The sequence below is a fragment of the Balaenoptera acutorostrata genome, chromosome 2 (assembly GCF_949987535.1).
Source record: "Balaenoptera acutorostrata chromosome 2, mBalAcu1.1, whole genome shotgun sequence".
Lineage (NCBI taxonomy): Eukaryota > Metazoa > Chordata > Mammalia > Artiodactyla > Balaenopteridae > Balaenoptera > Balaenoptera acutorostrata.
In genome coordinates this window covers 172152697-172180659 of record NC_080065.1, presented here as the reverse complement: position 1 = coordinate 172180659, position 27963 = coordinate 172152697, and the positions used below count along the sequence as shown (strand labels likewise).

At 38.3% G+C, this 27963-nt stretch overlaps 1 protein-coding gene across 1 annotated transcript; it reads right to left on the bottom strand.

Moving 5' to 3' along the window:
- Window positions 1–27963, bottom strand: ZNF14 (zinc finger protein 14). The gene is made up of 4 exons (XM_057540789.1): window positions 27826–27963; window positions 3953–4079; window positions 2963–3023; window positions 1–2582 (listed from the first exon to the last, which is right to left on the bottom strand). The coding sequence occupies exons 1-4, from the start codon at window positions 27862–27864 to the stop codon at window positions 1103–1105; spliced, it is 1707 nt and encodes a 568-aa protein (XP_057396772.1). The 5' UTR covers window positions 27865–27963; the 3' UTR covers window positions 1–1102.

The window sequence follows — 27963 nt, the reverse complement described above, 5'->3', positions numbered from 1 at the left end:
AGATCCACCTTGTTGACTATCAGGTAAAATAAAAGAACATATTTTAGAGAAAATAATACCCATAGGACCAAAAAAAAAAAATGCCGCCAGAAAGTCTGCTCTTCCAGGGGAAAGCGCAGTGAAACACACTATGTTTGTAATAGATGTTTTGTTCCCCTGCACAGAGGTGCTTGCTATACTGCCTATCACACTCTAAAGAAATATTAGAATGCTTTAAGTAAGACAGGTACGAAGTTTCAAATAAATACATTAAGTGCAAAAAAAGTTGTTGATATTTACTCAAACGTGGGTGTTTCAATATTCATTTACATAACAAATCACCGGCCACAGGTGTTAGTTTCTGCAAAAATCCCCTGGTCAATGATGTGTTAATGCAAACTCTTTATTATTCAAATCCTAGCCAGAAGGAATGACAAAGAGCAAAGGGCAAAACATAGAAATAATTCACATGAGACTATATACACTATGATATTTACAAATTTATGCCATCTTTTACTAGCAAGGAAAATGAAATAAGGCTCTTCTGGCCAAAACAAGAGTAGATTTTCTCATAAGGAGGATGGACTATATATGGGTAAGGAATATCCAATACCTGGCACTACAGGAGGCCAGTACGAAAATCCCAACAAATACCAAAATGTCATTTATCAATATCCCCACACAAAACAATCAAAACATAAAAATTAAACCAACCTGCATATTAGAAATACATGTCAATTCAACCATGGATCAAACAGGCTTCAAAATGAAAAGAAAAAAATGTTAACTGATTTAAGGGCAAAACAATACCTGTTAATCATTATGTAGTACTGCTTACAGAGTACTTACAGAATTCTCTCACTTCAGTGTTCATTTCTGAACGTAAATAGTAAATATCCAGTCGAGAGATCCCCTTTAAGAATGAGGCACTGATAAACACAATATAACTCTAAGAATTATTTTCATGTTATTTTTTTCTGGAACATTATACATGGATTAATTTGTATCAGGCTTTCTCAGATTTCTTACACATATAGGGTTTCTTTCCAGTGGGAGTTTTCACATGTAAGAATGAAGGCCGACTGATGTTTTCCCCACATTGCTTACATTCAAGAGGTTTCTATTAAGTATGAGATCTTTCATGCCTTCGAAAGGAACTGCGTCGACTGAAGGCTTTCCCACATTCTCTACATTTGTAGGGTTTCTCACCAGTGTGTATTCTCACGTGCCCTCGAAAGGTAGTGCGATAAATGAAGGCTTTCCCACATTCTGTACATTCATAAGGTTTCTCTCCAGTGTGAGCTTTTTCATGTGTTCGAAAGGATGTGTAACAACTGAAGGCTCTGCCACATTGTTTACATTCGTAGGGTTTCTCTCCTGTGTGAGTTCTTTGATGTATTCGAAATGAACTGGGAAAATTGAACGCTTTCCCACATTCCTTACACTTATAAGGTCCATCTCCAGTGTGCATTATCATGTGTGTTCGAACACTTGAGGGAAAAATGAAGGCTTTCCCACATTCTTTACATTTATAGGGTTTCTCTCCAGTGTGCTTTCTCACATGTCCTTGAAAGGTTGTGCGATAAATGAAGGTTTTCCCACATTCTGTACATTCATAGGGTTTCTCTCCAGTGTGAATTCTTTCATGTATTCGAAAGGAACTGGGCCAACTGAAAGTTTTACCACACTGTTTACATTCATATGGCTTCTCTCCAGTGTGAGTCCTTTCATGTGATCGAAACAAACTGGGACAAATGAAGGCTTTCCCACATTCTTTACATTTATAAGGTCCATCTCCAGTGTGTGTTATCATGTGTGTACGAACGCTTGAAAGAGAAATGAAGGCTTTACCACATTCCTTACATTCATAGGATTTCTCTCCAGTGTGAATTCTTTCATGTATTCGCAAACCTAGAGGAGAACTGAAGGTTTTCTCACATTGTTTACATTCATATTGTTTCTCTGCAGTGTGAATCCTTTCATGTCTTCGAAAGGAACTGGGACAACTGAGAGCTTTACCACACTGCTTACATTCATAGGGTTTTTCTCCAGTGTGACTTCTTTCATGTATTCGCAAACCTAGAGGAGACCTGAGGGATTTACCACACTGTTTACATACGAAGGGTTTCTCTCCAGTGTGAGTTCTTTCATGTGCTCGAAATGAAGTGCAACAACTAAAGGCTTTCCCACATTCCTTACATTTATAGGGTCCTTCTCCAGTGCGTGTTATCATGTGTCTTCGAAAGGTTGTGAGCCATGTGAAGGCTTTCCCACATTCCTTACATTCATAGGGTTTCTCTCCAGTGTGAGTCCTTTCATGTCTGTGAACAGATTTGCAGTAACTGAAGGCTTTCCCACATTCCTTACATTTATATGGCTTCTCCTCATATTCATGATACTCATATGGTTTGTGTCCACTGTGAGATCTGATGTGCCTATTAAGGAATGAATGACGCATGAAGACTTTCCCACACACATTACATTCACATGGTTTTACTCCAGGAAGAGTTTTCTGGTTCAGATTAAGATTTGGAATCTGGCTGACAGTTTCTCCATCTTGATTACTTTCTTTGCTCTCACAGAGTTTTTCTACCATATGACTTCTGTAAAAAATGATAAATTATTAATGATTTCTTTAACAATTTCACATTTATTAGTAGGGTATTAGAATTACATTTTTATATTTTATAGCAAAAGGGAAGGTTTTTTGCTCTTCTGAATTTTTTGAGGGTGATTTATACTGAAAGCTCTGTAAGAGGACTTGACATAGCTATTATGGAAACAATAATATTAATATATTGGGTTTCTTAATATTGTTTCCAAAAACACTGGACATCTATGTCATGTTTAAGTAAATGTTTTTGGTGAAAAAAATTTAAGGATAACTTTGAAGCTGGGGTTGTTTTTTTGCTTATTTTAAAAAGTTTATGACATACCAGGATTCTCATGTGGCACACTGCTATCTATTGTGTGTGTGACTCACCTTAGTTTTCTCCCTTGGGTTTTGTACCAATCTTCAATGTTATGATTGTCCCATTTTTTTCCTAAAATGCAGACCCAGAAAAATAATGCAAATTATTGGAAATTATAGAAAAATATTAGATTCTAGGTCCACGATGAGCTGTGACCATGCTTAGTTCATTTACCAATGTACAGCAGTTCCCCCCTTACCCACAGTTTTGCTTTCTGTGGTGTCAGTTACCTACGGTCAATTGCAGTCTGAAAATATTAATTTAAACTGTGCACCCTTCCAAGTAGTATGATGAAATCTTGCAACGTCCCGCTCTGTCCTGTCCAGGATGTGAATCATCCCTTTGTTCAGTGTATCCATGCTGCATATGCTACCTGCCCATCAGTCACTTAGCAGCCATCTCAGTTTTCAGATCACTGTGGTGGTATTGCAGTGCTTGTGTTCAACTAATCCTTATTTTAATTAATGATGGCCCCAAAGTGCAAGAATAGTGATGTTGGTAATTAGGATATGCCAAAGAAAAGTTATAAAGTGCTTCAAGTGAAAAGATGAAAGTTCTTAATTTAAGGGAAGAAAAAAATCATACACTGATGTTGCTAAGATCTATAGGAAAAATGAATCTTCTATTGTGAAATTGTGAAGACGGAAAAAGAAATTGATCTTAGTTTTGCTGTCTGATCTCAAACTGCAAAAGTTATGGACACTTAACACTTAGGCATGTTAAGTTCATGTCTATTATACGTGTTCTATTCTTAGTTATTGTTATCAATCTCTTACTGTGCACCAAATTTCTAAATTAAACTTATTATCATAGGTATGTATGCATAGGATTCAGTACTATCTGCAGTTTCAGGCATCCACTGGTGGTCTTGGAATGTATCCCCTGCAGATAAGGGGGGACTACTGTATTCCTTTTCCATATTCCACATCTTGGAACAGTGTTGATGGGCAAGAAATACTTGTTCCCTAACTGAAGAAGTGAAGGAATGTTGTCATGCTTACCTACTGAGGCCAGGTTCCTCAAGGTTTCCTGCATCACATCTCTGTAAAGTTTCTTCTGCGAAGGATTCAGTAAAGCCCACTCCTCCTGGGTGAAGTTCACAGCCACATCCTCGAAGGTCACTGGGTCCTAAAACATCCCAAATATGTTTCCAGTAAGATGTGCGAGTCTGACAGAACTGGGGATTTATACTCAATTTACAGGAAGATTACATATGATTCTGTCACCTTCAAACATTTATTTTATGTCTTGGTCATCAGAAACTGACTCTATGTCCTTACTTACTTCTTCATGAATTTAACAGCATAATGAACACATGCAAATTATTTATTCATTTTCACTGTGATCACTTTAAATGTTATTGCTCTCTGATGTCAGGGTCTAGAGCACCTTGGAGAAATGAGAGAAATGCTACACAAATGAATCAAATATCATTTTAAACAAATCAATCTCTTGTGAAAAAAACTCATCTCCTTTGTTATTACACACCATTTAACTCAGTACACTCCATTGATGTATGAGGTCAAATCTGCAGGAGTTTTTAAGGAATAAAACACAGTGAAGAACTGGAAGCTTTTTCTTCTATTCCCATCACCAAACATGAGAGTCCAGGAGGCCTGTGGAAATCCAACTTGTGACAAGGATCAGTTTGCCATACTGGCCTGAGAATTACTCCAGGTGATTAGAAATAGCCAGGTGCAACTGGCTAGATTAAAATATTCTTGTAAAGAAGTGGTACTTTTAGCTTGTGTAAAATTTATTGCAGACTCATTTTCTCCATTCTCTCTCTGTCCCATTCATGGAGCTAGGAATATTCAGAACTTAAGGCTCAGACAACTTCACATGATATGACATGCTAAAAAGACACAATTACTTAGACCTCCACAAAACCCTATACACAATGAGCCTCAGGGCTGCTTCTCACCAGTTTTTAGCACACACAGGCACACATAATGAAATGATAAAGTGCTAAAAGATTTCTTTTTGGTCAAAGCCCTTGCTAAATAACCTTGAGGAACAGGTTAAGAGCTGCATATTGCACAGGAATTCACTACACTCCACAAAGGTCTGATGGTGAATCTGCCCATGATTATTATAACACATAAAGGATTCACAGCACTTTCCTCCAAAGAATGTAAAACCTCCATTCTCTAATTTCAGGTGGAAGTTTCCTGGCCAGCCACTCCAGAGGCAATCCTCCCAACATCTCTCATTTCTGAGCTCCCATATGGTGCACAGAAGCATAACAGCCCAGCCCCGAGTATAGGAATACGTAAGTTGATGACACCACACACTGCCAATAGTGTACAAAAGGGTTTATTACTTCCATAATTGAGGTCTCTGGGGAGTAAGGCAGGCCTCTCAAGAAGGCATGAAATGGCTTGAGAGTGTAAGGAAAAGTACATGGACTTATTTTTTAGTTGATGTTGTGGGTGGACTGAAGAGAGAGTTCACATACAAGGGCAGGAGCAGGCATGAATTGAATCTCTTGTCACTGCCAAAGGAAGGATAACTAAGGCTTTCCTATCATCATGGATACATGTGGGTCACAAGAGGAGGAAGGAGGGATGAGGCTTCAAAGCTGTCAGCAGTCAAACATAAAAAACTGGAGACAGAGACTTCTCTTTTCTTGTTCATTGTATAATGAACTTAGAAACCATCATTCCTAACCTCACAAGAAAAAAAAACAAAGAACTGAAGACACAGAGCAAACCACTGTTTCCAAAACTGGAAAGACAGAAAGAAGCTATTTTGAAACAGCTCTTCTTAACAAGGCCTATCCTCAAAAGAGACTATTCCACCAGGGCCTAATGCAAAGACAAAAAAGAATACAACATCTAAGAACTTTGGAACAATGACAGCAGGTGTAAAATACACGCAATGAGAATACCTGATAGAAAAGCAGAAAAGAACAAAAAAATAAGTGAAGCAATCATCACTGCGATTTTCCTAACATTAGTGATAGACAGCAAACTGCAGATCCAGGAAGCTAAGAAAAACACAAAACATGAAAAACAAAAAAAGAACGCCAAAAACTGCACTGCCAAGCACATCATTTTCAACTGGAGAAAAATCAAAGACAAAGGGAACATTCTCAAAGAAGCCAGAGAGAAAAAACAAACCTTAGTTTTACTTAAGGATAAGAATTAAATCAGACCTCTTTTCAAAAACTATGCAAGCAAGAAATATCATATAACTGGAATCACACTGTATTTATCCTTTGGAATCTGGGTTCTTTCACTTAGCAATAAATATATATATAAGATTTATCCATGTTGTTGCATATATTAATAGTTCATTACTTTTTATTGCTGAGTAGGATTGCACTGTACAGATGCACTATAATTTATTCATTCACCAGATGACATTTGAGTTGTTTCCAGGTTTTGGTGATTATGAATAAAGCTGCTGTAAACATTCACATACCAAAAACAAACAAAACAACAACAAAAAAACCCCAACTATGCAAGCAAGAAGAGAATGGAATGAAATATTTAAAGTGCACAAGGTAAAAAACACCATCCTACAACTCTGTGTCAAGCAAAATTATTCTTCAAAAGTGAGGGAGGGACTTCCCTGGTGGCGCAGTGGGTGAGAATCTGCCTGCCAATGCAGGGGACACGAGTTCGAGCCCTGGTCTGGGAAGATCCCACGTGCCGCAGAGCAGCTGGGCCCATGAGCCACAATTACTGAGCCTGCACGTCTGGAGCCTGTGCTCCGCAACAAGAGAGGCCGTGATAGTGAGAGGCCCGCGCACCGCGATGAAGAGTGGCCCCCGCTTGCCACAACTAGAGAAAGCCCTCGCACAGAAACGAAGACCCAACATAGCCATAAGTAAATAAATAAATACTTAAAAAAAAAGTGAGGGAGAATATTTTATAATAACCTATATGGGAAAAGAATCTGGAAAATAATTATATATATATAAATAAAGTAACTGAATATATATATAATAACTGAATAACTTTGCTGTATACCTGAAATGAACACACACTATAAATCAACTAAACTTCAATAAAAAATGTAAAAAGCCGATAAGCCTTTGTAATAAAAAAAAAATCTCTAGGACTGCTGCATCTCAGGAAAAAAAAGTGACAGAAAAATACTTTCTGAGAAAAGTTGAGGGACTCTGACATCAATACACCTGGTTTTACAAGAAACAGTAAAAGAAATTCATTAGAAGGTACAGGCATACCTTGGAGACAATGAGGGTTCAGTTCCAGACTACCACAATAAAGCAAATCATATGAATTTTTTGGTTTGCCAGTGCATGTAAAAGTTATATTTATACTATTCTGTACTCTGTTAAGTGTGTACTAGTGTTATGTATAAAAATACAATGTACATACCTTAATTTAAAAATACTTTATTGGGCTTCCCTGGTGGCGCAGTGGTTGGGAGTCTGCCTGCCGGTGCGGGGGACACGGGTTCGGGCCCCGGTCTGGGAAGATCCCACATGCCACGGAGCGGCTGGGCCCGTGGGCCACAATTGCTGAGCCTGCGCGTCTGGAGCCTGTGCTCCGCAACAGGAGAGGCTGCGACGGTGAGAGGCCCGCGCACCGCGATTAGGAGTGGTCCCCACTCGCCGCAACTGGAGAAAGCCCTCGCACAGAAACGAAGACTCAACACAGTCATAAAATAAATAAATAAAAGAACGTGAATTTCTAAAAAAAAAAAAAAAAACTTTATTGCTGGGATAGGGAGGGTGGGAGGGAGGGAGATGCAGGAGGGAGGAGATATGGGAACATATGTGTATGTATAACTGATTCACTTTGTTATAAAGCAGAAACTAACACGCCATTGTGAAGCAATTATACTCCAATAAAGATGTTAAAAAAATACTTTATTGCTAAAAAATGCTAACCATCATCAGAGCCTTCAGCAAGTGGTGGCAGTAACATCAAAATTACTGATCACAGACCACCATAACAAATGTAACAAAAATTTGAAATATTGTGAGAATTACCAAAATGTGACAGACACACAAAGTGAGCAAATGCTATTGAAAAAAAGGTGCCAATAGATTTGCTTCACACAGGGTTACAACCAACCTTCAACTTGCAAAAAATGCATTATCTGTAAAGTGCAATAAAGTGAATTGCAATAACATAAGCTATGTCTGAAAAAGATATAAACAGGTGAAACATTAGAAAAGACCCTTTAAGAACTGTTCTCAGTTCACTATAGCCTTGTTGGTCTCATGGACACAAGCCCCACTGGTTTTCAAAGCTAGATGTTTTTGGACTTCCCTGGTGGTCCAGTGGATTCTGCCCTTCCACTGCAGGGGGCGTGGCACGGGTTCCATCCCTGATCAGGGAACTAAGATCCCACATGCTGTGCAGTTGTGCCCCTGACCCCTGAAAGGCTAGATGTTTGGGGGGCTTGTCTTCATGTGTGACTCGTAAAAGCTGGGGTGCCAAGTGTGGTATCTAAACCCTTTGCTCCTAAAGGAGAAGCCTGGAGTTTTGAGTCCCTTCCTAAAGGTGGAGTGCCATGCGGAGTGGGGGTGGTTATGGTAAGACTGTGCCTCAGCTTCCACCCACTTTGATGTGGGTGTTCTCATTTGTCCTATGCATAGGGAATCGCCAGTTATGGGCAACGAGAGATGAGCTGCTGCATGTTCCTGTACGCATGACAATGTCTGCTGCTGCCCTACTGGATCACACCCCGGGCTCTCCGGGCTGTCTCTGCACAGCTAGACTGAGTCCTCTCCCAGGGCCTGTCTGCCCGGGATTCCTGGGGTGCCGCCCTGTGTGCACAAGGACAATGGTTGCTTCCAGCTGCCCCACCAAGATCACACTCAAGACCCTTGGTCTTTGTGTCCAGACCGAGTCTTTTCCCAGGGCCCAGTTGGCCCAGATCTCCCACCAGGCTGTGGCGTGGAGTGTGCAGGGCCGGGGTATTCGCCCAATTCAGACTGGGGAGTGGCGAGGCAGCAGCTGCCAGTGCCAGGCTCTCTCTGCCCTGATTGTTGACAAGTCAGCATGTGCACACTCCTTGCGAGTAGTGTCTTGGATTCTCCAGCCCTTCTGACTGTCCCAGTAGTTCTCCGAACAGCCAAGGGGGCTAGTCTCCTCTCCGCAGGATGCCAGGACTGGGACGCACAGATTGTGGCTCCACCTGCTTGCTCCCCAAGGTGAGGGGCTGCCCGTGTGGACCTTCTCTTCCTTTCAGATCCCTCCCAGGAGCACAGATCCCAACCTGATGTCTTTTTTTCTGTCCTACCCAGTTACATGGAGATCTTTCTTGCAGCTTTGGTTGTACAGAAGTTCTGGGGACCTCCCTGGTGGTCCAGTGGTTAAGACTCTGCACTTCCACTGTAGGGGGTGTGGGTTCGATTCCTGGTTGGGGAACTAAGATCCTGCAAGCTGTGTGGCGTGGGCCAAAAAAAAAAAAAAGTTCTTCTGCCAGGTTCCAGTTAATTTTCTGTGAGAACTGTAGAAGTATTTTTGATGTGTTTGTAGGGGTAGGTGAGTTCCACATCCCCCTACCCTGTCATCTTGATTCCCCTTTCTCCTTTCAAATTATTAAATTATTATACTATTTGCTATGGTGATCTGTGATCAATGATCTTTGATATTACTACAATGACTCACTGAAGGCTCAGATGATGGTTGGTATTTTTTAGCTCTAAAGTATTTTAAAAGTAAGGTATGTACACTTTTTATACATAATGCTATTATACACTTAATAGACCTTAATATAGGGTAAACATAGATTTATATACACTAGGAAACCAAAATTCATGTGATAATTGCTTCATTGTGATAACTGCTTTATTGCAGTGGACTGAACCTGCAATATCTCTGAGGTATGCCTGTGGTAGATACACAAAACATAAAGGTAAAGAAATCTAAGCATACCAAAAAAGCAGGAATCTAAACAAGTGAAGACAGGAAAATAGGAATTACAAAACAGCCAGAAGACAGTGAACAAAATAGCAATAAGGACATACCTATCAATAATTACTTTAAATGTAAAAGAAATAATAAATTCTCCCATCAAAACACAAGAGTGGCTGAAAGGATTAAAGAAAAAAAGACTCACCTATATACTGGCTACAAAAACCTCACCTGAGATAAAAGTGCACACAAAGACTGAAAGAATGGAAAAAATATATTCCTTGCAAATGGAACCCAGAAGAAAGCTGGGGTAGCTATACTTGTAACAGTCAAAATAGACTTAAGACAAAGACTGTTATAAGGGACAAAAAAGGTCATTACATAATGATAAAGGAGTAAATCCAAAAAGGATATAACATTTGTAGACATTTATGCACTCAAAATAGAAACATCTGAATATAAAAAACAAAATTTAACAGATCTAAAGGGAGAAGTAGAAAGCCATACAATAACAGAAAGGGACTTTAATACCCCAATTTCATCAGTGGATACATCATTCAGACAGAAAATCAATAAAGAAACATTGGCCTTCAGTGACATATTAGGCCAGTCATTCCGGCCAAAAGCAACAAAATACACAGTCTTCTCAAGGGCACATGGAACATTCTCCAGGAGAGAGCATATGTTAGGCCACAAAACAAGTCTTAATAAATTTAAGATTAAAGTCATATTAAGCATATTTCCCGAACACAATGCAATACAACTAGAAATCAATTATGAGAAGAAAACTGGAAAATTCACGTGTGGAGATTAAACATGATACTGAACAACCAATACGTTAAAGAAATCAAAAGAGAAATTTTAAAAAGTACTGTGAGACAAATGAACTGGAAATATAGTAGAACCCCATTATCTGTGAGGGATACATTCCAAGACACTGAGTGGATGCCTGAAACCATGAATAGTACTTAACCCCACAAATATAATGTTTTTTCCTATACATACACATGCACACACAGTGTGGATACAACGAACAAAGGGATGATTCATATCCCAGGCAAGATGAAGCAGGATGGCACAAAGTTTTATCACACTCCTCAGGACAATGCACAATTCAAAACTTTATTTAAAAAAATGTTTAAAGTATTTTAAAAATGTTTATTTCTGTAATTTTCCATTTAATATTTTCAGAGCACAGTTGACTGCAGGTAACTGAAACTGTAAAAAGCAAAACTGCAGATAAAGGGGGACTATTGTGCAACATACTGAAACTTACAGGATGCAGCAAAAGCATTTCCACGAGGGAAGTTCATAGTGACACTGATAAATCAAGAAACAAAAAAGATCTCAAAAAACCTAACTTTACACCTCAAGGAATTAGAAAAAGAAGAAAAAACAAATGCCAAAGTTAATAAAATGAAGGAAATAACAAAGATCACAGTGGAAATAAATGAAAAAGACTAAAAAGAGAGTAAAAAAAAAAATCAATGAAACTAAGACCTTTTAAAATATAAGACAGATATCCAGTAGAGATGGTGGAGGATTAAGATGTGGAGATCACCTTCCTCCGCACAAATACACCAAAAATACATCTACATGTGGAACAGCTCCTATAGAACACCTACTAAACCCTGGCAGAAGACCTCAGACTTCCCAGAGGGCAAGAAATTCCCCACATACCTGGCCAGGTGGCTGACAGCGTCTTGGTGCTCCAGCCTGGTGCCAGGCCTGAGCCTCTGAGGTGGGAGAGCCGAGTTCAGTACACTGGACCACCAGAGACCTCCCGGCCCCATGTAATATCAATCGGCAAGAGCTCTCCCAGAGATCTCTGTCTCAACCCTAAGACACAGCTCCACTCAACGGCCAGCAAGCTCCAGTGCTGGACACCCCATGCCAAACAAGTAGCAAGACAGGAACACAACACAACCCATTAGCAGAGAGACTGCCTAAAATCATACTAAGTTCACAGACACCCCAAAACACACCACTGGACACGGCCCTGCCCACCAGAAAGACAAGATACAGCCCCACCCACCAGAACACAGGCACCAGTCTTCTTTACCAGGAAGCCTACACAAGCCCCTGAACCAACCTTAACCACTGGGGGCAGACACTAAAAACAATGGGAACTCGAACCTGTAGCCTGCAAAAAAGAGACACTAAACACAGTAAGTTAAACAAAATGAGAAGACAGAGAAATATGCAGCATATGAAGGAGCAAGGTAAAAACACACCAGACCAAACAAATGAAGAGGAAACAGGCAGCCTACCTGAAAAAGAATTCAAAGTAATGATAGAAAAGATGATCCAAAAACCTTGGAAACAGAATGAAGAAAATACAAGAAATGTTTAACAAGGACCTAGAAGGACTAAAGAGCAAACAAACAACGATGAACAACACAATAAATGAAATTTAAAATTCTCTAGAAATAATCAATAGCAGAATAAATGAGGCAGAAGAAAGGATAAGTGACCTGGAAGATAAAATAGTGGAAATAACTGCTGCAGAGCAGAATAAAGAAGAAAGAATGAAAAGAATTGAGGACAGTCTCAGAGACCTCTGGGACAACATTAAATGTACCAACATTCGAATTATAGGGGTCCCAGGAGAAGAGAAAAAGGGTTTGAGAAAATATTTGAAGAGATTATAGTTGAAAACTTCCCTAACATGGGAAACAAAATAGTCAATCAAGTCCAGGAAGCAGAGAGAGTCCCATACAGGATAAATCCAAGGAGAAACATGCCAAGACACGTATTAATCAAACGATCAAAAATTAAATACAAAGAAAAAATATTAAAAGCAGCAACGGAAAAACAACAAATAACATACAAGGGAATCCCCATAAGCTTAACAGCTTATCTTTCAGCAGAAACTCTGCAAGCCAGAAAGGAGTGGCAGGACATATTTAAAGTGATGAAAGGGAAAAACCTACAACCAAGATTACTCTACCCAGCAAGGATCTCATTCAGATTAGACAGAGAAATTAAAACCTTTACAGATAACCAAAAGCTAAGAGAATTCAGCACCACCAAACCAGGTTTACAACAAATGTTAAAGGAACTTTTCTAGGCAGGAAACACAAGAGAAGGAAAAGACCTAAAAAACAAACCCGAAACAGTTAAGAAAATGGTAATAGGAACATACATATTGATAATTACCTTAAATGTAAATGGATTGAATGTTCCAACCAAAAGACACAGACTGGCTGAATGGATACGAAAACAAGACCCGTTTATATGCTGTCTACAAGAGACCCAATTCAGACCTAGGGACACATACAGACAGAAAGTGAGGGGATGGAAAAAGATATTCCATGCAAAGGAAAATCAAAAGAAAGCTGGAGTAGCAATTCTCATATCAGACAAAAAAGACTTTAAAATAAAGACTATTACAAGAGAAAAAGAAGGACACTACATAATGATCAAGGGATCAATCCAAGAAGATATAACAATTGTAAATATTTACACACCCAACATAGGAGCACCTCAATACATACATACGGCAAATGCTAACAACCATAAAAGGGGAAATTGACAGTAACACAATCATAGTAGGGGACTTTAACGCCCCACTTTCACCAATGGACAGATCATCCAAAATGAAAATACATAAGGAAACACAAGCTTCAAATGATACATTAAACAAGATGGACTTAATTGATATTTATAGGACATTCCATCCAAAAACAACAGAATACACTTTCTTCTCAAGTGCTCAAGGAACATTCTCCAGGATAGATCATATCTTGGATCACAAATCAAGCCTTGGTAAATATAGGAAACTGAAATCGTATCAAGTGTCTTTTCTGACCACAATGCTATGAGACTAGATATCAATTACAGGAAAAAATCTGTAAAAAATACAAACACATGGAGGCTAAACAATACACTACTTGATAACCAAGAGATCTCTGAAGAAGTCAAAGAGGAAATCAAAAAATACCTAGAAACAAATGACAATGAAAACATGATGACCCAAAACCTATGGGATGCAGAAAAAGCAATTCTAAGAGGGAAGTTTATAGCAATACAATCCTACCTCAAGAAACAAGAAACAAGCAATACAATCCTACCTCAAATAAAACAACCTAATCTTACACCTAAAGCAATTAGAGAAAGAAGAAAAAAAAAAACCCAAAGTTAGCAGAAGGAAAGAAATCATAGAGATCAGATCAGAAATAAATGAAAAAGAAATGAAGGAAACGATAGCAAAGATCAATAAAACTAAAAGCTGGTTCTTTGAGGAAATAAACAAAATTGATAAACCATTAGCCAGACTCATCAAGAAAAAAAGGGAGAAAACTCAAATTAACAGAATTAGAAATGAAAAAGGAAAAGTAACAACTGACACTGCAGAAATACAAAGGATCATGAGAGACTACTGCAAGCAACTATATGTGAATAAAATGGACAACCTGGAAGAAATGGACAAATTCTTAGAAAAGCACAACCTTCCAAGACTGAACCAGGAAGAAAGAGAAAATATAAACAGGCCACTCACAAGCACTGAAATTGAAATTGTGACTAAAAATCTTCCAAGAAACAAAAGCCCAGGACCAGATGGCTTCACAGAGGAATTCTATCCAATATTTAGAGAAGAGCTAACACCTATCCTTCTCCAACTCTTCCAAAACATAGCAGAGGGGAGGACCCCGATACCAAAACCAGACAAAGATGTCACAAAAAAAGAAAACTACAGGCCAATATCACTGATGACCATAGAAGCAAAAATCCTCAACAAAATACCAGCAAACAGAATCCAAAAGCACTTTAAAAGGATCATACACCATGATCAAGTGGGGTTTATCCCAGGAATGCAAGGATTCTTGAGTATACGCAAATCAATCAATGTGATACACCATATTAACAAACTGAAGGATAAAAACCATATGATAATCTCAACAGATGCAGAAAAAGCTTTCAACAAAATTCATTTATGATAAAATCTCTCCAGAAAGTAGGCATTGAGGGAACTTACCGCAACATAATAAAGGCCATATATGACAAACCCACAGTGAACATCGTTCTCAACGGTGAAAAACTGAATCCATTTCCTCTAAGATCAGGAACAAGACAAGGTTGCCCACTCTCACCACTATTATTCAACATAGATTTGGAAGTTTTAGCCACAGCAATAAGAGAAGAAGAAGAAATAAAAAGAATCCAAATCGGAAAAGAAGTAAAACTGTCCCTCCCTGCTTGCAGATGACATGATACTATACATAGAGAATCCTAAAGATGCTTCCAGAAAACTACTAGAGCTAATCAGTGAATTTGGTAAAGTAGCAGGATGCAAAATCAATACACAGAAATCTCTGGCATTCCTATATACTAACGATGAAAAATGTGAAAGAGAAATTAAGGAAACACTCCCATTTACCACTGCAACAAAAAGAGTAAAATACCTAGGAATAAACCTATCTAAGGAGAGAAAAGACCTGTATGCAGAAAAGTGTAAGACACTGAGGAAATAAATTAAAGATGATACAAACAGATGGAGATATATATATACCATGTTCTTGGATTTGAAGAATCAACATTTTGAAAATGACTATACTACCCAAAGAAACCTACAGATTCAATGCAATCCCTATCAAACTACCAGTGGCATTTTTCACAGAACTAGAACAAAAAATTTTACAATTACTATGGAAACACAAAAGATCCTGAAGAGGCAAAGCAATCATGAGAAAGAAAAACGGAGCTAAGGAATCAGGCTCCCTGACTTCAGACTATACTACAAAGCTACAGTAATCAAGACAATATGGTACTGGCACAAAAACAGAAATATAGATCAATGGAACAGGATAGAAAGTCCAAAGATAAACCCACGCACCTATGGTCACCCTGTCTTTGATAAAGGAGGCAAGAATATACCATGGAGAAAAGACAGCCCTCTTCAATAAGTGGAGCTAGGAAAACTGGACAGCTACCTGTAAAAGTATGAAATTAGAACACTCCCTAACATGATACACAAAAATAAACTCAAAATGGATTAAAGACCTAAATGTAATGCCAAACACTATAAAACTCTTAGAGGAAAAAAAAGAAAAAAAAAAGAAAAAAAAAAACTCTTAGAGGAAAACATAGGCAGAACACTCTGACGTAAATCACAGCAAGATCCTTTTTGACCCACCTCCTAGAAATGGAAATAAAAACAAAATTAAACAAATGGGACCTAATGAAACTTAAAAACCTTTGCACAGCAAAGGAAACCATAAACAAGACGAAAAGACAACCCTCAGAATGGGAGAAAATATTTTCAAACAAAGTAACGGAAAAGGATTTACTTCCAAAATATACAAGCAGCTCATGCAGCTCAATATCAAAAAAACAAACAACCCAATCCAAAAATGGGCAGAAGACCTAAATAGACATTTCTCCAAAGAAGATATACAGATTGCCAACAAACACATGAAAGGATGCTCAACATCACTAATCGTTAGACAAATGCACATCAAAACTACAATGAGGTATCACCTCACACCGTTCAGAATAGCCATCATCAAAAAATCTACAAATAATAAATGCTGAGGAGGGTGTGGAGAAAAGGGAACCCTCTTGCACTGCTGGTGGGAGTGTAAATTGATACAGCCACTATGGAGAACAGTATGGAAGATCCTTAAAAAACTAAAAATAGAGCTACCATACGACCCAGCAATCCCACTACTGGGCATATACCCTGAGAAAACCGTAATTCAAAAAGAGTCATGTACCACAATGTTTACTGCAGCACTATTTACAATAGCCAGGACATGGAAGCAACCTAAATGTCCATCGACAGATGAATGGAAAAAAAAGATGTGGCACATATATACAATGGAATATTACTCAGCCATAAAAAGAAATGAAATTGAGTTATTTGTCACAAGGTGTATGAACCTAGAGTTTGTCATACAGAGTGAAGTAAGTCAGAAAGAGAAAAACAAATACCGTATGCTAACACACATGTATGGAATCTAAAAAAAAAAAAAGGTTCTGATGAACCTAGGGGCAGGACAGGAATAAAAAAGCAGACGTAGAGAATGGACTTGAGGACACGGGGAGGGGGAAGGGTAAGCTGGGATGAAGTGAGAGAGTGGCAATGACATATATACACTACGAAATGTAAAACAGATAGCTAGTGGGAAGCAACCACATAGCACAGGGAGATCAGCTCCATGCTTTGTGTCCACCTAGAGGGGTGGGATAGGGAGGGTGGGAGGGAGATGCAAGAGGGAGGGGATACAGGAATATATGTATACATATAGCTGATTCACTTTGTTATACAGAAGAAACTAACATAACATTGTAAAGCAATTATACTTCAATAAAGATGTTAAAAAAATAAAAGATAAACTGGAAAACCTTTAGCTAGACTCACGAAGACAAAAAAGAGAAGATCCAAATAAATAAAATCAGGAATGAAGGGCTTCCCTGGTGGTGCAGTGGTTGAAAATCTGCCTGCCAATGCAGGGGACACGGGTTCGAGCCCTGGTCTGGGAAGATCCCACATGCCGCGGAGCAACTAGGCCCGTGAGCCACAATTGCTGAGCCTGCACGTCTGGAGCCTCTGCTCCGCAACAAGAGAGGCCGCGATAGTGAGAGGCCCGCGCACCGCGACGAAGAGTGGCCCCCACTTGCCGCAACTAGAGAAAGCCCTCGCATAGAAAATAAGACCCAACATAGCCATAAATTTAAAAATTAATTAATTAATTAAATTAAAAAATCAGGAATGAGAAATGTTACAACAGGTACCACAGAAATACAAAGGATCAGAAGAGACTTCTATGAACAATTACACGCCCCCAAAATTGGACAACCTATAAGAAATTCCTAGAAACATACAACCTCCCAAGACTGAATCATGAAAAAATAGAAAATCTGAACAGACCAATTACTAGTAAGGTGATTCAATCAGTAATCTAAAACCTCCCATCAAAGAAAAGTCTAGGGCCAGCTGGCTTCACTGGTGAATTCTAACAAACATTTAGAGAAAACTAATATTAATCCTTTGCAAACTCTTCCAAAAAATAGGACAGAACACCTTGAAACTCATTTTACAAGGCCAACATTCTGCTCATACCAAAACCAGACAAGGACTCCACAAGAAAATTACAGGCCAGGAAGAATGTAGATATAAAAATCCTGAAGAAACTATTATTATACAAAGTTCAACAAAAAATTAAAGGGATCACACACCATGTTCATGTGGGATTTATTCCAAGGATGCAAGGATGGTTCAACAGCTGCATATCAATCAATGTGATACACCACATTAACAAAATGAAGGAAAATAATCACATGGTCATCTCGAATGATGCAGGAAAAGCATCTGACAAAATCCAACATCCATTTATGATAAAAATTCTCAATAAAGTGGGTATAGAGGGAATGTACCTCAACATAATAAAGACCATATATTACAAGCCCACAGTTAACATCATACTCATCAGTGAAAAGCTGAAAGTATTCCCTCTAAGATCAGGAACAAGGCAAGGATGCCCACTCTTGCCACTTTTATTCAACATAGTATTGGAAGTCCTAGCCACAGCAATCAGAGAGAGAGAGAGAGAGAATCCAAACTGGAAAGGAAAAAGTAAAATTTCTATGCATAGAAAATCCTAGTGACATCACCAAAAAACTACTAGGGCTCATTAATGAATTTATTCATTAGGGCTCATTAATGAATTCATTAATGAATTTGGTACAGTTGCAGGATACTAAATTAATATACAGAAAAGCTGAAAGCTTTTCTTCTAAGATCAGGAACAAGACAAAGATGCCCACTACATAGTACTGGATGATAAGCTACAACAATTCGGCAAGAAAAAGAAACAAAAGGCATCCAAATTGGAAAGAAAGAAGTAAAACCATCACTATTTGCAGATGACATGACATTATATATACAAAGCCCTAAAGACTCCATCATATCTGTTGGAACCAATAAGCAAATTCAGTTAAGCTGCAGGATACAATAACAATATACAAAGATCTATCTCTATACACTAACAATGAATTATCAAAAAGAGAAATTAAGAAAACTATACTAACTAGGAGTTTGGTATTAACAATTACACACTACTATATATAAAATAGATATAAATAAGGACCTATTATTTAGCACAAGGAGCTATATTCAATATCTTGTAATAACCTATGATGGAAAATAATCTGAAAAAGGATTATATATAACTGAATCACTTTTGCTGTATACCTGAAACTAACAACATTGTAAATCAAGTATACTTCAATTTAAAAAAAAGCAAACTAGTAATTAGCAAATCAGATCATATTCTAATTAGATCAAACTCTTGAAAACCAGGAATTTCAGTCTGAGAGAAAAGAGATACACATTTACTAGACAGACTAAAATCCTGTAGTCCTGTGGAAACATCAGTCTAAACTTAAATTTTATCTTTTGTAAAAAAAAAAACAAAAAATTCTCTACTTCAATGACAAAAAAAAAGAGAAAACAATCCTATTTACAACTGCATTAAAAAGAATAAAATACCTGAGAATAAATTTAACCAAGGACGTGAAAAACTTGTATACTGAAATTTATAAGGTGTTGATGAAAGAAATTGAAGATACAAATAAATGGAAAGATATTTTGCCCTCATGGATTGCAAAAATGTCCATACTACCCAAGGCAATGAACAATTCAATGCAATCCCTATCAAAATTTCAATGGCATTTTCCACAAAATAGAACAAACAATACTAAAACTTGTATGGAACCACAAAGACCCTGAATAGCCAACGTAATCTTGAGAAAGAACAAATCTGGTAACATAATGCTTCCTGATTTCAAACTATATTACGAAGCTAAAGTAATCAAAACAGTATGGTATTGGCATAAAACAGACATATATAGATTAGTGGAACAGAATAAAAAGTCTAAGGAAAAACCCCATGCTTATATAGTCAATTAATTTTTGGCAAAGGAACCCAGAATATACAATGGGGAAAGGACAGTTTCTTCAATAAACGGTTTGGGAAAACTGGATAGTTACATGCAAAAGAATGAAACTGGACCACTATCTTACACCATACACAAAAATCAACTCAAAATGGATTAACTAAATTGGAAGATTGGGATAGACATACACACACTAATATATAAAAAATAGAGGACTTCCCTGGTGGTGCAGTGGTTAAGAATCTGCCTGCCAATACAGGGGACACAGGTTCCATCCCTGGTCCGGGAAGATTGCACATGCCACAGAGCAACTAAGCCCGTGCACCACAACTACTGAGCCTGCGCTGTAGAGCCCGTGAGCCACAACTACTGAGCCCACGTGCCACAACTACTGAAGCCTGCACACCTAGAGCCCATGCTCCACAATAAGAGAAGCCAGTGCACCACAACGAAGAGTAGCCCCCGCTCGTTGCAACTAGAGAAAGCCCGCATGCAGCAACGAAGACCCAACACAGCCAAAAATAAATAAATAAATATATTCCAAAAAAAAGATAGTAAGGACCTACTGTATGTATAGCACAGGGAACTCTACTCAATACTCTGAAATGACGTATATGGGAAAAGAATCTAAAAAAGAGTGGATATGTGTATAACTGATCTACTTTGCTGTACACCTGAAACTAACACAACATTGTAAATCAACTATACTCCAATAAAAAAATTTTTTAAAATGGCATAAGACTTGACATAAGCCTTGATACCATAAGAATCCTAGAAGAAAACACAGGCAGTAACCTCTTTGACATCAGTCTTGGAGATGATTTTTTTGGTTTTGACACCAAAAACAAAAGCAAGAAAAGCAAAAGTGAACAAGTGGGACTACATCAAACTAAAAAGCTTCTGCACAGCAATGGAAACCATCAGCAAAATGAAAAGGCAAACTACTGAGTGGGAGAAAATACTTGCAATCATATCTGATAAGGAATTACTATCCAAAATATATAAAGAACTCATACAACTCAACAGCACAAAAACAATCTGATTTAAAAAAATGAACAGAAGATCTGAACTGATACTCATCCAAAGTCATACAGATGGCCAGTAGGTACATGAAATGTGCTCAACATTACTACCACAATGAGATATCACCTCACACCTGTTAGAATGACTATTATCAAAAAGACAAAAACTAACAAGTGTTGGTGAGGAAGTGCAGAGAAGGCAACTCTTGTGCACTGTTGGTGGGAATGTAAATTGATGAAGCCACTATGGAAACCAGTGTGGAGGTTCCTCAAAAAATTAAAAAATCCAAACAAACTTTTTGGTCAACCCAATATTTGCACCCCCATGTTCTCTGCAACACTATTTACAATAGCCAAGACATGGAAACAACCTAAGTGCCCAATGATGGATGAATGGATTTTAAAAATGTGTACACACACACACACACACACACACACACACATATATATAATGGAATATTAGTCAGTCATAAAAAAGGAAATCTTGCCATTTGTGACATGGATGGACCTTAAGGGTATTATGCTAAGTGAAATAGTCAGAAAGAAAAATACCATATGATCTCACCTATATATGGAATCTGAAACAAAGAAAGAAAACCCTGAGAATTCCCTGGCAGTCCAGTGATTGGGATGTGGTGCTTTCACGGCCGTGGGCCTGGGTTCAATCCCTGTTCAGGGAACTAAGATCCTGCAAGCCACGCAGCAAAACAAACAAACAAAAAAACCAAAAAACCCAAGTTCACAGATATGGAGAATAGATTGGTGGCTGCCAGAGGTGGGACGTGAAGGTGTGTGTGTGGGGGAGGGGGGTGTTGAGGGGTGGGTGAAATAGGTGAAGGCAGATCAAAAGTTACAAACTTTCAGTTATAAAATAAGTCAGGGGATATAATGTGCAGCATTGTGACTATAATTAATAATACTTTATTGCATATTGGAAAGTTGCTGAGAGGAAATTTCAAAAATTTTCATCACAAGAAAAAAAAACTGTAACTATGTGTGATGATGTTAGTCTAGTTAACTAGACTTATTGTGGTAATACTTCACAATGTATACAAATATTAAATCGTTATGTTGTACACTTGAAAGTAATATATCAATTATATCTCAATAAAAATAAGTAAAATGACCAAAAAAAGAAATAATTAGGGAAGACATAAAAATTGCAGGAATACAGACTATCAACAAAACCAAAAGCTGGTGTGCTTTGAAATAATCAGTAAAATTGATAAAGGTCTAGTCAAGCTAACTGAGAAAAGAGGGTAGACAGAAGTTAGTAATATCAGGAATGAAAGGAGTGTAAGTAAAATGGAAAAGCATTTGACAGAATCTAACATCCACTTATGATAACACACTAGGAATAGAGGGGAGTTCAGGCTCTTGAGATAGAACATCTTCACAAAACTTGCAGGCAACATCACAATAGTGAGAAACTAGATGCTTTTTTTCTGAAAGATAAGAAACTAGGTAAGGAAGTCTCCTCTCACCACTCCTATTCAACACTGTACTGGAAGACCTAGCTAATGCAATAAGGCAAGAAAAGGAAATAAAATGTATACAGATTGGGAAGAAAGAAATAAAACTGTCTTTGTTGTGTATGACATGATTTTCTATGTAAAATATCTGAAAGAAACCATAACACTAGAGATCACTCCAGGAATTAATGAGAGTATAGCAAGACTGAGAATACAGAAGTCAACTGCTTTCTTATAGACCCAGAGAAATATAGCCAACTGATCTTCAATAAAGGACTAAAAGGCAATTCAATGGGAAAAAGAAAGTCTTTTCAACAAACAGTGCTGGAAATAGTGGATATCCACATGCAAAAACAAATAAGTACACCTAGACACAGACCTTACACAAAACTTAAAATAGACCATAGCTCTAAATGTAAAATGCAAAAGTAAAAAACTTCTAGAAGATAACATAGAAGAAAATCAAGGTGATCTTGTGTTAGCTGATGAATTTTAAGATACAACACCAAAAGCAAGATCCAAGAAAGAAAACAATAAGCTTCACTTCATTAAAATCCCCTGTGCTACAAAAGACAGTGGTAAGAGAATATAAAGACAGTCACAGATTGGGAAAAAAATCTTTGCAGAACACTTATCTGACAAAGGACTGGTATCCAACATATCTAAAGAACTCTTAAAATGCAACAGTAAGATGACAAACAATCCAGTTTAAAAATGGGCAAAATTCGGGACACTTCCCTGGTGGTCCAGTGGTTAAGACTCCATGCTTCCAATGCAGGGGGCACGGGTTTGATCCCTGTTTGGGGAACTAAGGTCCCACATGCTGTGTGGCACAGCCAAAAAAAAAAAAAAGGGGCAAAATTGAAAATAAAGCAAGAATCCCTGGGGAAAAAAAATAAAGTCCCAAACATGAGGAAAAAAATGGGCAAAAAATTTGCACACACATCAATAAAGAAGATATACAGGGCTTCCCTGGTGGCACAGTGGTTGAGAATCTGCCTGCCAATGCAGGGGACACGGGTTCGAGCCCTGGTCTGGGAAGATCCCACATGCCGCGGAGCAACTAGGCCCGTGAGCCACAACTACTGAGCCTGCGCGTCTGGAGCCTGTGCTCCGCAACGAGAGGCCGCGACAGTGAGAGGCCCGCGCACCGCGATGAAGAGTGGCCCCCGCTCGCCACAACTAGAGAAAACCCTCGTACAGTAACAAAGACCCAACACAGCCAAAAATAAATAAACAAATAAATAAATAAAATAAAATAAAATAAAGATATACAGATGTTAAATAAGCATATGAAAAGAAGCTCAACATCAAATGTCATTAGAAAATTGCAAATAAAACAAACAGATACCACTAAACGCTTATTACAACAGGTAAAATACAAAACACTCAATACCAAATATTGATGAAGATGTAAAGCTACAGTAATCCTTACTCATTGCTGATGGGAATGGAAAATGGTATGCCTACTTTGGAAGACAGGCGGTTTTTTCACAAAACTAAACATACCCTTATCATAGGATCTAGCTCCTAGATTATACTCCTTGTATACTTATATTTACCCAAATGAGTTGAAAACTTGTCTTCACACAGAAATATGCAAATCAGTGTTTATAGGTGTTTTATGCATAATTGTCAAGACTTAGAGTTAAGCAAGATATCCTTCAATAGTAGAATGAATAAACAACCAGTGATATATCCATATGATGAAATATTGTTCAGAGATAAAAAGAAATGAGCTATCAAGCCATGAACAGACAAGGAGGAAACTGATGTGTACTGGTTTGTTATAATTTCAGATTTATGCATTTATGGCTTAAGTGAAGTTGTTTTGATCTACTTGTTTATGGGTCAAGTAAAGATATTTTGGTCCAAGAGTGAATTTGTTTACTTTGGGAGGCCATGTCAGGATGACGCCATCAAAATTGTGCTTATCATTATGAACATGTGGAGGAGTGACAATTATATGACGGACATTTAAACTTTAAACACCAAGAATTTGTGACGACTTAATTTGAGTGTTCAGTCTGGGTAAGGCTACTCTTTGCTAATCTAAAAAACTCTCAGAAGATTATGAGACACTTGCTCCTGCTGTGGCCAGGTTACTCTTGGATAGCAGTGGCGTTAAACCAAGCAGCAGTCTCAGGAAGAGAAGAGATATTTGTTTCTGCCTTGGCGAGCCTACTCCTCATAGGCAGTGGTGCAAGCCATGAAATGGCCCCTGGACCAAGCAGCCTACCTTGCCTGCCAACACTAGTGCCTTTGCCCAGCAGGGAGGGATCTAAGCGGGCATCTGATACCCAGCTTTTAGTTGGAAGGACTGACGCTATCAAGAACCAATTCATATAAAGGTGCAACTCAACTAAATTTGGACTTTCTTTCTTTCATCTTCCCTTTGGCTGGAACAACAGTGTAATTAAACTATCATTGGTTTGAGGTATGTTATGTCTTTACGGGCTTATTAAGAGACATTATCTTATTTGCTATTGGCTTGTGAAATATAAATTATAATTCCCGCAGTGAACCTGTGTTAAATAAATTACTGGCAAAGACAGTTTCAGTCTCTGAGCATAATTTGCCTGAACGAAACAGGAAACTTAGAAGCATATCGCTAAGTGAAAGAAGACACTCTGACAAGGCTACATACTGTATGATTCCAAGTACAGGACATTCTGGAAGAGACAAAACTATGAGCCAGTAAAAAGATCTTTGCTTGGGAAGGATTTGGGGGTTTGAGGGAGGGATGAATGGACAGGTGAAGCACAGGGTATCCTTAGCAAAGTTAAACTATTCTATATGATACAGAAATGATGGACACATGTCATTATACATTTGCCAAAATCCCTACATTGTATAACACAAAGAGTCAAGGCTAATATAAACAGTGGACTTTATAGCATTGATATTGATCCATCAATTGTAACAAATATACCATAATAATATGAGATGTAAAAAAATAGTACAAACTGTGTGGATGCAGAGGGGTCAAGTGGAAACACTCTGTACTTTCTGATCAATTTTTCTGTAAGCCTAAAATGTTCTAAAAAAACAGAAATCTCACTGTTTCATACCTTACAATTTTTTAAATCCTTTACAAGCATTATTTAAAATTGAGAGAAATTTATATACACCATACTTTCCTACCTAGTAGTCTGTTTGTAATTAACTTTTGCTACTTTAAATTTATTTTAATTTTTCTACATAGGAAATCATTCTAAATTTAATTATTTAAACACTATTGGGTATAAAACTGCAAACTGTAGAAAGTGAAAAACTTCAAATGTCTAACTAAAAGGACAAACGACATCATAGTTTGTCCCTCCACTATATTTCACACTCAGGATATGGTCAGGAATGAGTAGCATATTATAATGCATTAGGGGTTTGCATTTAATCCATGAAGAAACCTACTAGGATTTTCAAAGATTTTCCTAAATTTGAATAGTTTTTCTCATATCAATTAAAACAGAAATTCAATAGTTTTTTTCACTCATCAATACAACTAGAAATTCACTTGCCTTAAGAATTGTACAGCCTTTTAAATATCAAAGTTCTCTAGGGACAAGCACATACAAAAACTGATCTAAAAATGAAAAGTGTGCCTGAGAACCTAAACATACCCATCTCACAGCTTAAGATTCTGTTGCCTAAAAGGAGCAGAAATTCTGTTTGGTTCCAGGATTTTCTTGCCTTACACACATATTTTTCAATCAACTTATATTTTTCAAAGCCTAAGAAATCAAAAATCGTATACACTCACCAAGGAAATAAAATTGTAAACTGCTAAGGGAAACTAGAGTTAAAGGACTGAAATATCCAATAGATAAAGGCATCTAAAGAAAAGAAACACAAATATTCAAATCAGCTCAGATAAGAAGCCTGCTTGCCCACAGTTAAGAATGAAAACCCTCATTCAGAAAGTTAAACACATTCCCAAGCTTGGGGTCTAGATACCCAGGTTGAGATATAACCCCTAAGGTGGGTCAGTCCCTGGTGAAGGAGGGTAGGGACACCTGAGCAGTCACTGGAGAGAACTCTCCTCACATTCTCACAAGTGAGGAAACTCTCAGGCAGATTCAGTTTAAGATCCGACTTAAACTCCCAAATTCATAAACTTTTTGTCCAGGAGACAGAACTCCTGACCACAGACTTTTTTAATACACAAAATACACTCCGAGTGCACCTATATCATGGATGCAGAACTCAAACATAAAACATCTAGGCCAAAGAAAACCCCCCACTGCCGGCTCCAGATGGAAACTTTAGTTTGGAGTCATTGGCCTCAGGCCTCTGCTCCAGTCACAATACTTTGGATCACCAATGATAATTTAAATGACATAAACCCAGTGTTTCAATAATCCAGAAAAATCACTCAACCCAGTGTTTATGTGTAAAGGAAGAGAGAAGACTGTAAGGCAATTTTACTTGTTCAACAGGAAAATCTTAAAACATCTAGTCCTATCGGAAAATGAAGATGTCAATGAATTAATTCCAAAAAAAGAAACTGATTTGTAAACAATCGTATTGGAACACTTCTAGATTTTGCAAGTCTAAGTCCTGATATGCCATTGGAAATCACCCAAAAGACCTCAGAATATTACTACATCCGCTCAGGGTGGGGAAAAAAAAAAAAAGGAAACAAAAATTTTAATACACAGAATGTAATAATGAAATATTTTTCTGAAATTCACCTTTCTTGCCTCTTTGGAAAAACTTTATACTGTCTCCCCAGGTCTAAATTTAAATAAAATTTACACTTACTGTAAATTTAAATAAATTTAAAAATTGTATATTTAAATATTGTAAATTTAAATAAAATTTACACTTATTGAAAAACTGAGTCTCAAATAAGTGAATAAATCTTTTCAAAGAGAGAAACTCAGGAATGGAGGCAGTGCTGAAAAAAGATCACCCAGGAAAGTTTCTCAAGAGGATCCTCCACCCAAAGGTCTTCCCACAGGATGTCCGTGACTAAGAAAGATTTTGAGAGGAGAGGCACAAGCATTCCATATAACATATTCCAGGTGGTGGTTCTCTGCTTTCCTCTCAAGTAAAATAGCCATAACAATAAATCTTTAAAAGAGCCATCCATGGCTCTGTTGATAAATGATTAAACAATTAAAATACTGCATCCGTTTGAAACTTACCACGGAGAAAAACAGTTAATAGTGATACTATGAACTGCAGAGAGGATGACGGGATTTGGGAATGCGGGGAAACATCTGTAAATTTAGGGATTTATTGCCAGCCCTAGGAAGAGCTAGGCTGGGGGGACAGGGTTGTGGACTTGAGATCCTGCTCCTCAAACATTTAAAACAGTGAGAGTAAAATGATTCCCCTGGAGAGAAAGGGGGAACCGGACACCCCCAGACCACAGCGGCTCCCACACGTGTACCTCAGAGACCGAGTCACGATTGCCCCGAGTCCCTCCCTATGGCCACCGCGCCGTGTGGGGAGACTCGGGTTCGCAGGGACAGGACAGGACACCCGGGGGTCCCGGCTGTCGACCCAGCCCCTAGGCTGTGTGGCGCGCCACCGGCTGACTCGGGTCCGCAGACTCTGGAGTTGGCCGCGGGGGAGGCCCGGTTCCATCAGTCCCACCGCCCCCCTCTCCCAACACCAGACCCCGCACACTCACCATTTTTCGGTTTCTGGAGTTTCCGGTTGTCCACCCCATGACCGCCGCGGCAAGTGCCGGTCACAGCGACACAGAATGTGGCATAACCACCTGGAGCCTTTAAGGGCAGCAGGAGCTGATGCGGCCACTGCCAGAGCC

What these genes read in the sequence shown, in the direction of transcription:
- ZNF14 (XM_057540789.1), bottom strand. Translation starts at nt 27,864, where the DNA reads ATGGGGTGGACAACCGGAAACTCCAGAAACCGAAAAATG. An exon ending in GAGGAACCTGGCCTCAGTAG is followed by an intron (nt 3,024 to 3,952) that starts GTAAGCATGACA and finishes TCTGCATTTTAG; the next exon opens with GAAAAAAATGGGACAATCAT. An exon ending in ACCCAAGGGAGAAAACTAAG is followed by an intron (nt 2,583 to 2,962) that starts GTGAGTCACACA and finishes CATTTTTTACAG; the next exon opens with AAGTCATATGGTAGAAAAAC.